Source organism: Ahaetulla prasina, chromosome 6, assembly GCF_028640845.1.
Source record: "Ahaetulla prasina isolate Xishuangbanna chromosome 6, ASM2864084v1, whole genome shotgun sequence".
Taxonomy (NCBI): domain Eukaryota; kingdom Metazoa; phylum Chordata; class Lepidosauria; order Squamata; family Colubridae; genus Ahaetulla; species Ahaetulla prasina.
Genome location: NC_080544.1, coordinates 13,057,568 through 13,071,047, shown reverse-complemented (window position 1 = coordinate 13,071,047; position 13,480 = coordinate 13,057,568). Strand labels below are relative to the sequence as shown.

At 41.4% G+C, this 13,480-nt stretch overlaps 1 protein-coding gene across 7 annotated transcripts in view; it reads right to left on the bottom strand.

Annotated features, from left to right (window-relative positions):
* Positions 1 to 13,480, bottom strand: part of ZMIZ1 (zinc finger MIZ-type containing 1) — a 558,395-nt gene that overhangs the window by 147,329 nt on the left and 397,586 nt on the right. For all 7 annotated transcript variants that reach the window (XM_058188355.1, XM_058188360.1, XM_058188358.1 and 4 more), the window contains one exon: positions 10,801 to 10,914. In XM_058188355.1, the coding sequence (XP_058044338.1) occupies positions 10,801 to 10,914 (114 nt within the window). The remainder of the gene's footprint in view (positions 1 to 10,800; positions 10,915 to 13,480) is intronic.

Sequence of the window (13,480 nt, the reverse complement as noted above, 5' to 3'; positions counted from 1 at the left end):
ACCAAAGATGTCTGCCACCCTCTACCGAAAGTTAATCTGGTTTGAAGAACGAAGCTCTGTCTCGGAGCTTACAAAGTCTACATTGAACCCGATAGCCACCAACCTGTCCTCTAAGAAACAAGAGTGAACAATAAAACCATCAAGGTTAAAAAAGTAATCAAGCTGCCAGAAGGTCATTTGTAGGAGACCATATTCTGCACTTCTTATTGCTTTTGAGACGTGACTTAAAATCTTAATTCTCCATCCTCCACCGAGGGCTTTGTCTCCAGAGACACTGGGGGGATGAAAGGTGACTTGGAGGAGAACCAATTTCGCTTTTGAGTTCCTAGAAAGGCTGCAAATTTGCTTTGCATTTCTCGAAGCCTAGAGGGGCAAAATAAAATTTAAATCTTCCAGATATTTTAGGGTAGCTATTCCACATCTGAAAAGTCCTGATGCCTCCTGTCTGGTCCATGCCCTCTTGTGGACTACAGGTAGTCCCTAATTTACAAGCGTTGGTTTAAATAACCATTTTGAAGTGATAATGGCTAGAAGTGGGATTCACATACACCTGGTTCGCCCAGCACTGGAAATGTGGGAGCGCACATGCATGCAGCATCACAAAACACGGCAATCTGCTTGCGCGCATCATCCACACATGCATGCGGTGTCCAAAACAACAGCACTATAGGATGGGATTGCACTCGGGTGGGTGGAAGGGGGCACCCACAGGTCGCCACTACCGGTTCGCGCAAACTGGTCCGAACCGGCTGAATACCGCCTCTAATAACGGCCCTTAAAAAAATGTGATTTGCAACCAGTCCTTGCAACTTTTGGCCATTGAAGCATTTCCCAGGATCAAAATTCTGGTGGTTGACAACAGGCAAGTATTCATAATGGTTGCCACATCCCAGATCATGTGATTTGACATTTTGCAACCTTCTGACAAGCAAACTCAATGGGGAACGCTGAATTTCCTGAACGACTACGTGATTCACTTAATAGCTGCAGCGATTTGCTTAAGAATCATGGTGGAAAAAGGTCAAAAAAATCGGGTAGGACTCACATAACAATGGCCTTGATTAGCAAGGGAAATTCTGGTTCCAAATGCGGCCGTAAGACTGCAAGCCATCACCGCAGCCTTGGATCAGATCAAGATCACCCCGATCTCTTGAAATACTTCATTAGGATCTTCACAGTCTCAAAGGTCGCATTTGATTGGTTGGGATCATTTATATTCACACATACTTCTTCAAAAGTATTGGCTGTGATTTAGGCCCACTCCCCTCTCAGATAACAGCACCCAACACACACATACAATCCATTTATATGCACTACACAGGGAAAGTGTTATTTGTGAATCATATTAACATCCCCCTAATTTAGAAAGTTAAAGATGAACAGGAAGACAGAAGCATTTAGTAGCATTTTATTAATTTTAACACCAGCCTTTTGTTTTCAGCTATATTTTACTCCAAAGGGCTTACGCTGCAAGAATTAATTTGTCACCATAGTTTTAATATAAAATCTCCTTGAAGAATTAAAGGAAGGGTTCATTAAATGCAATTATCTGTGTCCAACACGGCTTGCTATTATTATTATTTTTTTTTTAAAAAAAAACACGGTACAGAACAGAAGGGAAGGGAAACTATATAATCATCTATCCAAGCTAATGAAATGCTGCTTTTTAGTATTAGCTAGTCAGCACAACTGCACGGTTTTTTATTAATCCAAAGTACCTCACATGATTCACTTTTTCATAATTAATGATAAAATATTACAATGCGTGTGATCCCGAGTTGGATGGGTGGTTTGCTGCAGTTTAAAAAATGAGGGGTGAAATATTTCCATGGAAATCTGGAAGCAATAGCCTTTCTATATTAAAAGCCGCCGTGTTGACTATCAACGGAATAAAGCAATCGTCTGCCAAAGTTTATTCATCAAGTGGAAATCTTCAAGGTATCGCTGAACTCGTTATGGTCAAACTTAGTTTGCAGACAATCTAGCCATCATTATTTATTATTTTTTTATTTATTCGATTTTTATACCACCCTTCTCCGGAAGGACTCAGGGCGGTGTACAGCCAAATAAAAAGCGCAATATATACATTAAAACAAAACTAAAACAAAACATATTACAAAATGGCCAAAAATTTAAAAAATTTAAAAAATTTAAAATAGTTTAAAACCCTAAAATATAAATAACCCCAGATTAAAATTTAATTAGGCCAGTCCCACTTGAATAAATAGATGCGTTTTCAGCTCACGGCGAAAAGTCCGAAGATCAGGCACTTGATGTAAACCAGGGGGAAGTTCGTTCCAAAGTGTAGGAGCTCCAACAGAGAAGGCCCTACCCCTGGGGGGCGCCAGCCGACATTGTCTGGTGGACGGCACCCTGAGAAGGCCCTCTCTGTGAGAGCATACGGGTCGGTGGGAGGCATAGGGTAACAGCAGGCGGTCCCGTAAGTACCCGGGCCCTAAGCCATGGAGCGCTTTAAAGGTGGTAACCAAAATCTTAAAGTGCACCCGAAAGACCACAGGAAGCCAGTGCAAACTGCGCACGATTGGTGTTACATGGGAGCAACGGGTTGCTCCCACTATTACCCGCGCAGCTGGATTTTGGACTAGCTGCAGCCTCCGGGTGCACTTCAAGGGCAGTCCCATGTAGAGAGCATTGCAATAATCCAAACGGGAAGTGACAAGAGCATGAGTGACCGTGAATAAGGCATCCCAGTCAAGGAAGGGGCGCAACTGGCGAACCAAGTGTACTTGGTAAAAAGCCCTCTTGGAGACGGCCGCCAAATGATCGTCAAACGACAGCCGCCCATCCAAGAGGATGCCCAAGTTGCGCACCCTTTCCATTGGGGCCAATAACTCGCCCCCCACAGTCACTGTATTATGGACACCGCAGCAGATGTGATTCGGAAGCTATCAGATTAAATGTTCAATCTCAAGTTTTTGAATCTTATATTTCCTTAGATTGGGAAAAAAAAAACTTGGGAAGTTTCCCAAATGTGAAGTAGGGTGGAAAATACGGTAGACCTTCATTTATATCCATTCATTTAGTGACTTTCGGAGTTACAACAGCGCTGAAAAAAAAGGTCACTTAGGATAGGGGTCTGCAAACTTGGCTCTTTTAAGACTTTTTTTTTTATTTGCACTTATATCCCGCCCTTCCTGCCCTTCTCCGAAGACTCAGGGCGGCTTACACTATGTCAAGCAATAGTCTTCATCCATTTGTATATTATATACAAAGTCAACTTATTGCCCCCAACAATCTGGGTCCTCATTTTACCTACCTTATAAAGGATGGAAGGCTGAGTCAACCTTGGGTCTGGTGGGATTAGAACCTGCAGTAATTGCAGGCAGCTGTGTTAATAACAGACTGTCTTAGCAGTCTGAGCCACCAGAGGCCCTGGCTGGCCTCTTGGAGTTGAAGTCCACCAGTCTTAAAAGAGCCAAGTTTGCAGACCTCTGACTTAGAAGAAATATTCACGCATATGACTGTTGCTGCATCCCCGTGATCATGTGATCAAAATTCAGATGCTTGGCAACTTCCTGGTATAGTGGGTTGGACTAGAAGACCTCCAAGGTCCCTTCCAGCTCTATTCTGATTGATTGATTCATATTTATGACAGTTGCAGTGTCCCAGGATCATGCAATCCCCGTTTCTGCGACCTTCTGACAAGCAACGTCAATGGGGAAGCCAGATTCATTTAACAACCATATTACTAACTTAACAACTGTAGTGGTTCACTTAATGGCTGGAGCAAGTATGGTTGTAAAATAGGTCAAAACTCACTTAACTGGCTCACTTAGCAACAGAAATTTTGGGTTCCATTGTAATCCTAAATTGAGGATTACCTGTAGTCAGGCCGGCCGTGTGACCGCAGAAGAGTATGAACAATGCTTAAGGAATAAGAGATGAAAATTACCCCATAGGGTCAAATACAACTAAGCAGGGGGTAGGAGATGACCAGGCTGAGCCCGAGGGAGGGGTCAAATATGTCCTCAGTCATAAATCCCTGTGGATCTAACTCCAAGCCACCTTGAATGCCTTTCTTATCTCCCGCTCATTTCCCTTTACTGTTAGTTGGCCAGATTCTTGTAGAGAGCTTAAGCTTGCAATAAATCTTTATATTCATTGGAACTGTCTGAATCTCCTGATTTTCCCCTTGCTTGACAAGGGGAAACTTTATCTTTTATATGCAACTAGCACATGATAAGGTAAAGATGCCCCTCGCACGTATGTGCTAGTCGTTCCCGACTCTAGGGGGTGGTGCTCATATCTGTTTCAAAGCCGAAGAGCCAACGCTGTCCGAAGACGTCTTCATGGTCATGTGGCCCGCATGACTAAACACCAAAGGCGCACGGAATGCTGTTACCTCCCCTCCAAAGGTGGTCCCTATTTTCCTACTTGCATTTTTTACATGCTTTTGAACTGCTAGGTTGGCAGAAGCTGGGACAAGTAACGGGAGCTCACCCCATTACGCGGCCCTCGGGAGTCAAACCGCTGAACTGTCAACCTTTTGATTGACAAGCTCACTGTCTTATCCACTGAGCCAACATGTCCCGCAGCACATGATAGAAGGGAGCAAAATAGCTAGGGAAGACACTGAACGAATGACTAAATGAATCAAGTCTCATGTTATCGTTTTACACACAGAGAAAACTGCTATTTCCCGTTTCCTACATGCGAACATTCATAGAGGGAAATTTCTCAAACCAACCTTAAAATTGCAGGAATCAAAGCAGAGGTGCTTGGCATGCAAAAGATTCCACTGTCTCTGAGCAACATTGCTGCCTTCTGCCGCAAATGAAATACATTATTTTCACAGCCAACGTCACGTCATGGGCTGCATTCTAAATCAATTATTTTCAGAGAAGGGCCACCGAAAACAGTTGCTAAAAGAAGGTCCCATTTGCTCTCGTTATTCCATATAGGTAGTCCTCAACCTATGACCGCAATTGAGCCCAAAATTTATGTTGCCAAGTGAGACATTTTTTTTAAATTTGCATTTATATCCCGCCCTTCTCCGAAGACTCAGGGCGGTTTACACTATGTTAGCAATAGTTTTCATCCTATTTGTATATTTATATACAAAGTCAACTTATTGCCCCCAACAATCTGGGTCCTCATTTTACCTACCTTTTAAAGGATGGAAGTCAACCCTGGGCCTGGTGGGACTAGAACCTGCAGTAATTGCAGGCAGCTGTGTTAATAACAGACTGTCTTAGCAGTCTGAGCCACAGAGGCACTTCATTTGCTACATGAGCTTTGTCCCAGTTTCTGACTTTTCTTGCCAGAGTTGTTAAGTGAATCACTGCAGTTGTTGAGTTAGTGGCACGGCTGTCTTAAGCGAATCTGGCTTTTCTCATGGACTTTGCTGGTCGGAAGGTCCCAAAAGGGGATCACGTGATCCCCCGGGATATTACAACCATCATAAATGTGAGTCAGTTGTCCAGCATCCTAACGCAAATCACATGAACATGGGGAACGTTGAGATGGTCATAAGTATGAAAAATGGTCACTTTTTCCAGTGCCATTGTAACCTTGAATTGTCACTAAATGAGCGATTCTTCTATTTTCTATTTGGTCCCCAATCCCTTGAGGCCACAGTCACATTGTATGGCTAAAAAAAAAAAAAAAAAAAAGGAGAGAGAAAATAGCTTTCCGAATAGATGAAGGCAATGGTGGCATTCAAATAATTTAACAATCATTGGCCCCAATGGAGTCATTGGCCCCATTGGAGAGGGTGCGCAATCTAGGCGTTCTCCTGGATGGACGGTTGTTTTTTGATGATCTCTTGGTGACCGTCTCCAGGAGAGCTTTTTATCAGGTATGCCCGATACGCCAGTTGTGCCCCTTTCTAGACCGGGATTCCCTATGCACAGTCACTCATGCCCTCGTCACTTCTCGCCTGGACTACTGCAATGCTCTCTACATGGGGCTCCCCTTGAGGAGCACCCGGAGGCTCCAGTTGGTCCAGAATCCAGCTGCGCGGGTGATAGAGGGAGCCACTCATGGCTCTCATATAACATCTCTCCTGCGCAAGCTGCACTGGCTGCCTGTGGTCTTCCGGATGCACTTCAAGGTGCTGATTACCACTTTTAAAGCGCTCCATGGCATAGGACTGGGATATTTATGGGACCGCCTTCTGTTACCATATGCCTCCCACCGACCGGTGCGCTCCCATAGAGAGGGTCTCCTCAGGGTGCTGTCAGCCAAACAATGTCGGCTGGCGACTCCCAGGGGGAGAGCCTTCTCTGTGGGGGCACCTACCCTCTGGAATGAGCTTCCTCCTGGACTTAGTCAACTTCCTGACCTTCAGACCTTTCGCCATGAGCTGAAGATGTATTTATTCTTCCGAGCAGGACTGGCATAAAACGGGTTTTAAATTGGATTTTAAATGGGGTTTTATATTATGTATTTTAAAATTTAAATTATTGGCCTTATTGAATAAGTTTTTTAATTGGTTTTATTGTATTGTATTGTATTGTATTTTATCTGGCTGTTAACCGCCCTGAGTCCTTCGGGAGAAGGGGGGTATAAAAATTAAAATATTATTATTATTATTATTATTATTATTATTATTATTATTATTATTATTATTATTATTATTATTCGGTTCTCTGCCCTAATGACTGGCTGGGTGGGCGTGGTCATGGTGGGCGTGGTCGGATGGTGTGACAGGCAGCACTCGGCCTCCTGAACCCCCTGGGAGCAAAAATGGGCTGCAGGGGGAGGATGTGCCTACCCCTGTGCCCTGGTTTGGGCCTAGTAGGCCTCCCTGTAGCCTCCTGGGAACGAAAACAGGCCGCATGGGGGTGCACCGTACCCCTCCTGCGCCCCATTTTGGGCTTGGGAGACAAAATGGGCCGCGTGGGGACTCCTGGTAGGGGTAGGAAAGGGCGGGACCAGCCAGGAATTTAACTACCGGTTCGCCCAAACCATCCCGAACCAGCTGAATCCCACCATTGGCTGAAGGTACCTATCTTCATCATCCCCCTTTCTTCTCTCTTCTCCAAAGATGACCATCTACCTCTTTCATAGCTTTGCACATTCTTTCCTTTCTATTCCTTTTATCCGACTGGTCCGCTTTCTTGCTTCTTAGCAAATGTTTATCCCTCCCAGAAAACAGGCAAGCTTTTGAAGTTACGAAGCAGGAACCTTTTTTTTTCGAAAATAGATGGGCTAAACGGTTTGAATTTGAAACCCTTCCAGAACGAGAAGCCCCTTGCCCAAGGTCAAAAATAAGCTGTTCCATCTTCACCGGGCTTATTGCCAGGTTGCTTCATTCTTCTCTCAGAGATGGGCAAGAATGAAATCATCAAGCCCAGGTTCAAAACTCAGGTTGTGAGCCCAAAACAGGACATTTTTAAAAAAAAGTTTGTATACTTCCTGTCAACTCTTGAATAGGAAATGACTCAAAACTGTTAGCCTCAGGTGTAATGTTTAGCTTAACCTGTTGACTCCTTTTTCTTCTTTCTTCTTATATATCTATATCGACAGATAGATAGATAGATAGATGGATGGATGGATGGATAGATAGATAGATAGATAGATAGATAGATAGATAGATAGATAGATAGAGACAGAAGATATAAATAGAATAGAATAACAGAGTTGGAAGGGAGCTTGAAGGTCTTCGAGTAGTCCCACCACCTGCCTAGGCTAGGAAACCCTATATCCTTTCAGACAAATGGTTGTCCAATCTCTTCTTAAAAATTTCCAGTGTTGGAGCATTCACAACTTCTGGAAGCAAGTTGTTCCACCGATTAATTGTTCTCACTGTCAGAAAATTTCTTGTTAGTTCTAAGTTGCTTCTCTCCTTGATTAGTAAATAAGAAGATAGATAGATAGATAGATAGATAGATAGATAGATAGATAGATAGATAGATAGATAGATAGATAGATAGATAGATAACAATAGAAGATAGATAATGACATGATAGATAGATGATAGATAAATAGACAGATAGATGTGAGAGAGAGGGGGGATATAAATAGATTAATATGTATGTATGTATGTATGTATGTATGTATGTATGTATGTATGTATGTGTTTTTTTCTTTTTTTCAGCACCCAGCCAGGTTGGATCCTACATGTTAAATGTTAAACTTACTTGATTATTAGGAACTGTTATTACCCCACAGCTGCCTGCAGTTACAATTACTGCAGGCCCGAGTCCCACCAGGCCCAAGGTTGACTCAGCCTTCCATCCTTTATAAGGTAGGTAAAATGAGGACCCAGATTGTTGGGAGGGCAATAAGTTGACTGTATATAAATATACAAATAGGATGAGACTATTGCCTTACACAACGTAAGCCGCCTTGAGTCCTTCGGGAGAAGGGGGGTATAAAAATTAAAATATTATTATTATTATTATTATTATTATTATTATTATTATTATTATTATTATTATTATTATTATTATTCGGTTCTCTGCCCTAATGACTGGCTGGGTGGGCGTGGTCATGGTGGGCGTGGTCGGATGGTGTGACAGGCAGCACTCGGCCTCCTGAACCCCCTGGGAGCAAAAATGGGCTGCAGGGGGAGGATGTGCCTACCCCTGTGCCCTGGTTTGGGCCTAGTAGGCCTCCCTGTAGCCTCCTGGGAACGAAAACAGGCCGCATGGGGGTGCACCGTACCCCTCCTGCGCCCCATTTTGGGCTTGGGAGACAAAATGGGCCGCGTGGGGACTCCTGGTAGGGGTAGGAAAGGGCGGGACCAGCCAGGAATTTAACAACCGGTTCGCCCAAACCATCCCGAACCAGCTGAATCCCACCATTGGCTGAAGGTACCTATCTTCATCATCCCCCTTTCTTCTCTCTTCTCCAAAGATGACCATCTACCTCTTTCACAGCTTTGCACATTCTTTCCTTTCTATTCCTTTTATCAGACTGGTCCACTTTTCTTGCTTCTTAACAAATGTTTATCCCTCCCAGAAAACAGGCAAGCTTTTGAAGTTATGAAGCGGGAACCTTTTTTTTCGAAAATAGATGGGCTAAACGGTTTGAATTTGAAACCCTTCCAGAACGAGAAGCCCCTTGCCCAAGGTCAAAAATAAGCTGTTCCATCTTCACCGGGCTTATTGCCAGGTTGCTTCATTCTTCTCTCAGAGATGGGCAAGAATGAAATCATCAAGCCCAGGTTCAAAACTCAGGTTGTGAGCCCAAAACAGGACATTTTTTAAAAAAAGTTTGTATACTTCCTGTCAACTCTTGAATAGGAAATGACTCAAAACTGTTAGCCTCAGGTGTAATGTTTAGCTTAACCGATTGACTCCTTTTTCTTCTTTCTTCTTATATATATCTATATCTATAGATAGATAGATAGATAGATAGATAGATAGATAGATAGATAGATAGAAACAGACAGACAGACAGACAGACAGACAGACAGACAGACAGAAGATATAAATAGAATAGAATAACAGAGTTGGAAGGGAGTTTGGAGGTCTTCGAGTAGTCCCACTCCCTACCTAGGCTAGGAAACCCTATACCCTTTTTAGACAAATGGTTGTCCAATCTCTTCTTAAAAATTTCCAGTGTTGGAGCATTCACAACTTCTGGAAGCAAGTTGTTCCACCGATTAATTGTTCTCACTGTCAGAAAATTTCTTGTTAGTTCTAAGTTGCTTCTCTCCTTGATTAGTAAATAAGAAGATAGATAGATAGATAGATAGATAGATAGATAGATAGATAGATAGATAGATAGACAGACAGACAGACAGATAGATAGATAACAATAGAAGATAGATAGATAATGACATGATAGATAGATGATAGATAAATAGACAGATAGATGTGAGAGAGAGGGGGGATATAAATAGATTAATATGTATGTATGTATGTATGTATGTATGTATGTATGTATGTATGTATGTATGTGTTTTTTCTTTTTTTCAGCACCCAGCCAGGTTGGATCCTACATGTTAAACGTTAAACTTACTTGATTATTAGGAACTGTTATTAACACACAGCTGCCTCCAGTTACAATTACTGCAGGCTCGAGTCCCACCAGGCCCAAGGTTGACTCAGCCTTCCATCCTTTATAAGGTAGGTAAAATGAGGACCCAGATTGTTGGGAGGGCAATAAGTTGACTTTGTATATAAATATACAAATAGGATGAGACTATTGCCTTACACAATGTAAGCCGCCCTGAGTCTTCAGAGAAGGGCGGGATATAAATTCAAATAAAAAAAACAACAACTTGTTTTTCCTTTCCTTTTCTTTTTGTACACTGTTTTTTACCTTTTGTTGTTGTTGTTAGGGTTTAATGTATGCTTTTGTTTTGTTTGTTTTTCTGTTTTGTATTTTACTTTTTATGATAAAACCATAAGCAGTGTTAAAAAAACAACAACCTGATAGCGTCATACCAGTGCAAAACAAACACGTTCAGAAATTTTGAGAGAATTTCTCACGAAAATTGCTAGCGACTGCAGTCAAGCCTGAGTTAGGAAAACGGTGCTTCTATTTAAAGTTAACCCTGAGGAGATATTCCTAAAACTGGCTGGTAAATAGCTACCGTATATCTACTGTTTTAAAGAAAGTGAGTCAGCCTGGTTGTGGAACAACCCTGCACAATAGCGTAACCAAAGTTCCTCTTTTTCAACTTTTTTTTTTAACCACAAGATTGACATATCTGTATGTAAACAAACGGACTAATAACTGTATTTCAGCAGGCCACTGGCTTCTTGGCAAGACTGAGAGGAATGCTTTCATTTTTGTTTCCTCCAAGGTGGCAATTTAATGTTGAATTGGGGGGGGGTGTGTGAATTATTAAAATATCGTGTGGCTGAATAAAAGTTGCCATACCGTCAAACAGCCCATAAGACTCTGTTCGAAGGGCCTTTGGAAAGCTCTTGGATCGCCACACCAGTCCAGAAGTTCAGTAGCTGCATTGTGGAAATTGGCAGGATTTTGTAAATGCTGAAACAAAACAGAAAGAGAAGAACTGAAAACGATTAGGTACATCCATGCTCTCTGATTAAACCATTCATATATATATATAAAGGTAAAGGTTCCCCTCGCACATACATGCTAGTCGTTGCCAACTCTAGGGGGCGGTGCTCATCTCCGCTTCAAAGCCGAATATATATATATATATATATATATATATATATATATATATATATATATATATATATATATATATATATATATATATATATAATATATATATAAACACCAGCCTGAAGATGACGAATGAGTATATGAATGAATATATTGAGTATATGAATGAATATATTATGAGTATATAATGAGTATATGAATGAATATATATATATATATATTATATATTATATATATTTTATATTATATAATATATATATATAATATATATAATATTATATATATATATATATAATATAATATATTATATAATATATATATACACCAGCCTGAAGATGACGAATGAGACTTCATCGAAACGTCGCCAAGACACTTCCAATTTTACGTGGAGAAAACCTGAATAACCAAAGACCTACATACAAACACCTGCGAAACCTCAGAAAACACACACACACACACACACACATATATATATATTATATATATATTATGAGTATATAATGAGTATACGAATGAATATATATATATAGCTTCAGCTTCATATATATATATATATAGCTTCAGCTTCATGCTCCTAGAAGCACGAAGCTGTAAACACCAGCCTGAAGATGACGAATGAGACTTCATCGAAACGTCGCCAAGACACTTCCAATTTTACGTGGGAGAAAACCTGAATAACCAAAGACCTACACACACACACACACACACACACACACACACACACACACAGACAGAGACTAACATATAGGCACAAGGGTTACACAAGGTCTAATTTTTTTTCCCTTTTATGGATGTGCACCAACATCTGAAATCAATATCTGTTGATTTGATTTATGTTCGTCCTTACTACTCCGGTAAGCACACGAGGCAGCTAACCAAGCATTACAGTCTAAACAGAATAAACCGTTGTGATTAAAACGATCAACCAAGTCAAGAGTAAAATTGTCTAACAAGTCAAATCTCGGCCCAAGAGAAGAACCTTTGCAAATCTCTAAACCCTCAGAGAACAGAAGCCAGGTTTCCTAGCGAGGAAGCTATGAAGAACAGAGATATCTTCACTGCAGTCTTATTGCAGTTCCTAAAAGTCAGAGGGGCTCATGATTCATCTAGGTACACTGGCCTTTCTGAAACATTAAACTTTTGGCCTCAAAAGTTTTGAAAAGTACAAAAACCAGCATGGGAATCTTGTTGATTCTCTCTGCAAAATGGGGGAGAAAAAACCCCAGATATTCTGTCAACCTGGTAGACTGGAATCATCATCATCATCATCATCATCATAAAAAAAAAACAAAAACAAACAAACCCCGAGAGTTATAAGCATGCGGCCGAATTTTTAAAAGAATAAGATATAGAAAGAAAATATTGCAGCGAAGTTTGTACATGTGCTGCTATGAAAAGAACAGAATCAAACCAAGGGCGGGTCTCCTGCTCATTCGTCAAAGTTCTCTTACCATGAGAAGGATAAGAAATTCGGGCAGTGTAAAAGCATGTTGACCTTAAGACTGTAGTAGTTTGGAACCAGTGGTGGGATTCAAATAATTTAACAACCGGTTCTCTGCCCTGATGACTGGCTGGGTGGGTGTGGCCATGGTGGGGCACGTGGCCAAGGGTAGATTTAAAATTTCGGTCCTATCCATTCATACAGAGGGCTTGACTAAAGGAGGGGAAAGTCAAGAACAACCAGATCACAAAGACACAAAGGGACGTAGCCCTACGCTGTATGGATAAATGAATAAAAATGAGAAGACAAAATAAAGGGAAGCAACTTTAATTCTATTGCTTACTATGACCATATATAAACAGAGGCATAGAATCAAAATCACGTGAAGTATGAGTACCGCTTTATAAAGCCTTAGTAAGGCCACACCTGGAATACTGAATCCAGTTTTGGTCACCAAAAAAAAAAAAAAAAGATGTTGAGACTTTGGAAAAAGGGCAAAGAAGAGCAACTAAGACGATTTGAAGGCCCGGAGACTAAAACATATGAAGAACGGTTACAAAAATTGGGTATGGCTAGTCTAGAGAAAAGGAGGACTAGGGAGGACATGGTAGCAGTATTCCAGTATTTGAGGGGCTGCCACAAAGAAGGGGGGGTCAAATTATTATCCACAGCACCAGAAGGCAGGACAAGAAATGATGGATGGAAACTAATCGAGGAGAGAAGCAACCTGGAATTCAGAAGGAACTTCTTAACAGTGAGGACAATTAACCAATGGAACAGCTTGCCACCAGAAGTTGTAGTAGCTTTCATTATTGGAGATTTTAAAGAAGAGACTGGACAGACACCTATCTTGCCTTCTAGTCCTTTGAAGAACAGGTCAACCCCCTCTTTGTGGCAGCCCCTCAAATACTAGAATACTGCTATCATATCACCCCCCTAGTCACAGTTAAAAATGAAGAGCACTACAGGTTCAATGCATGA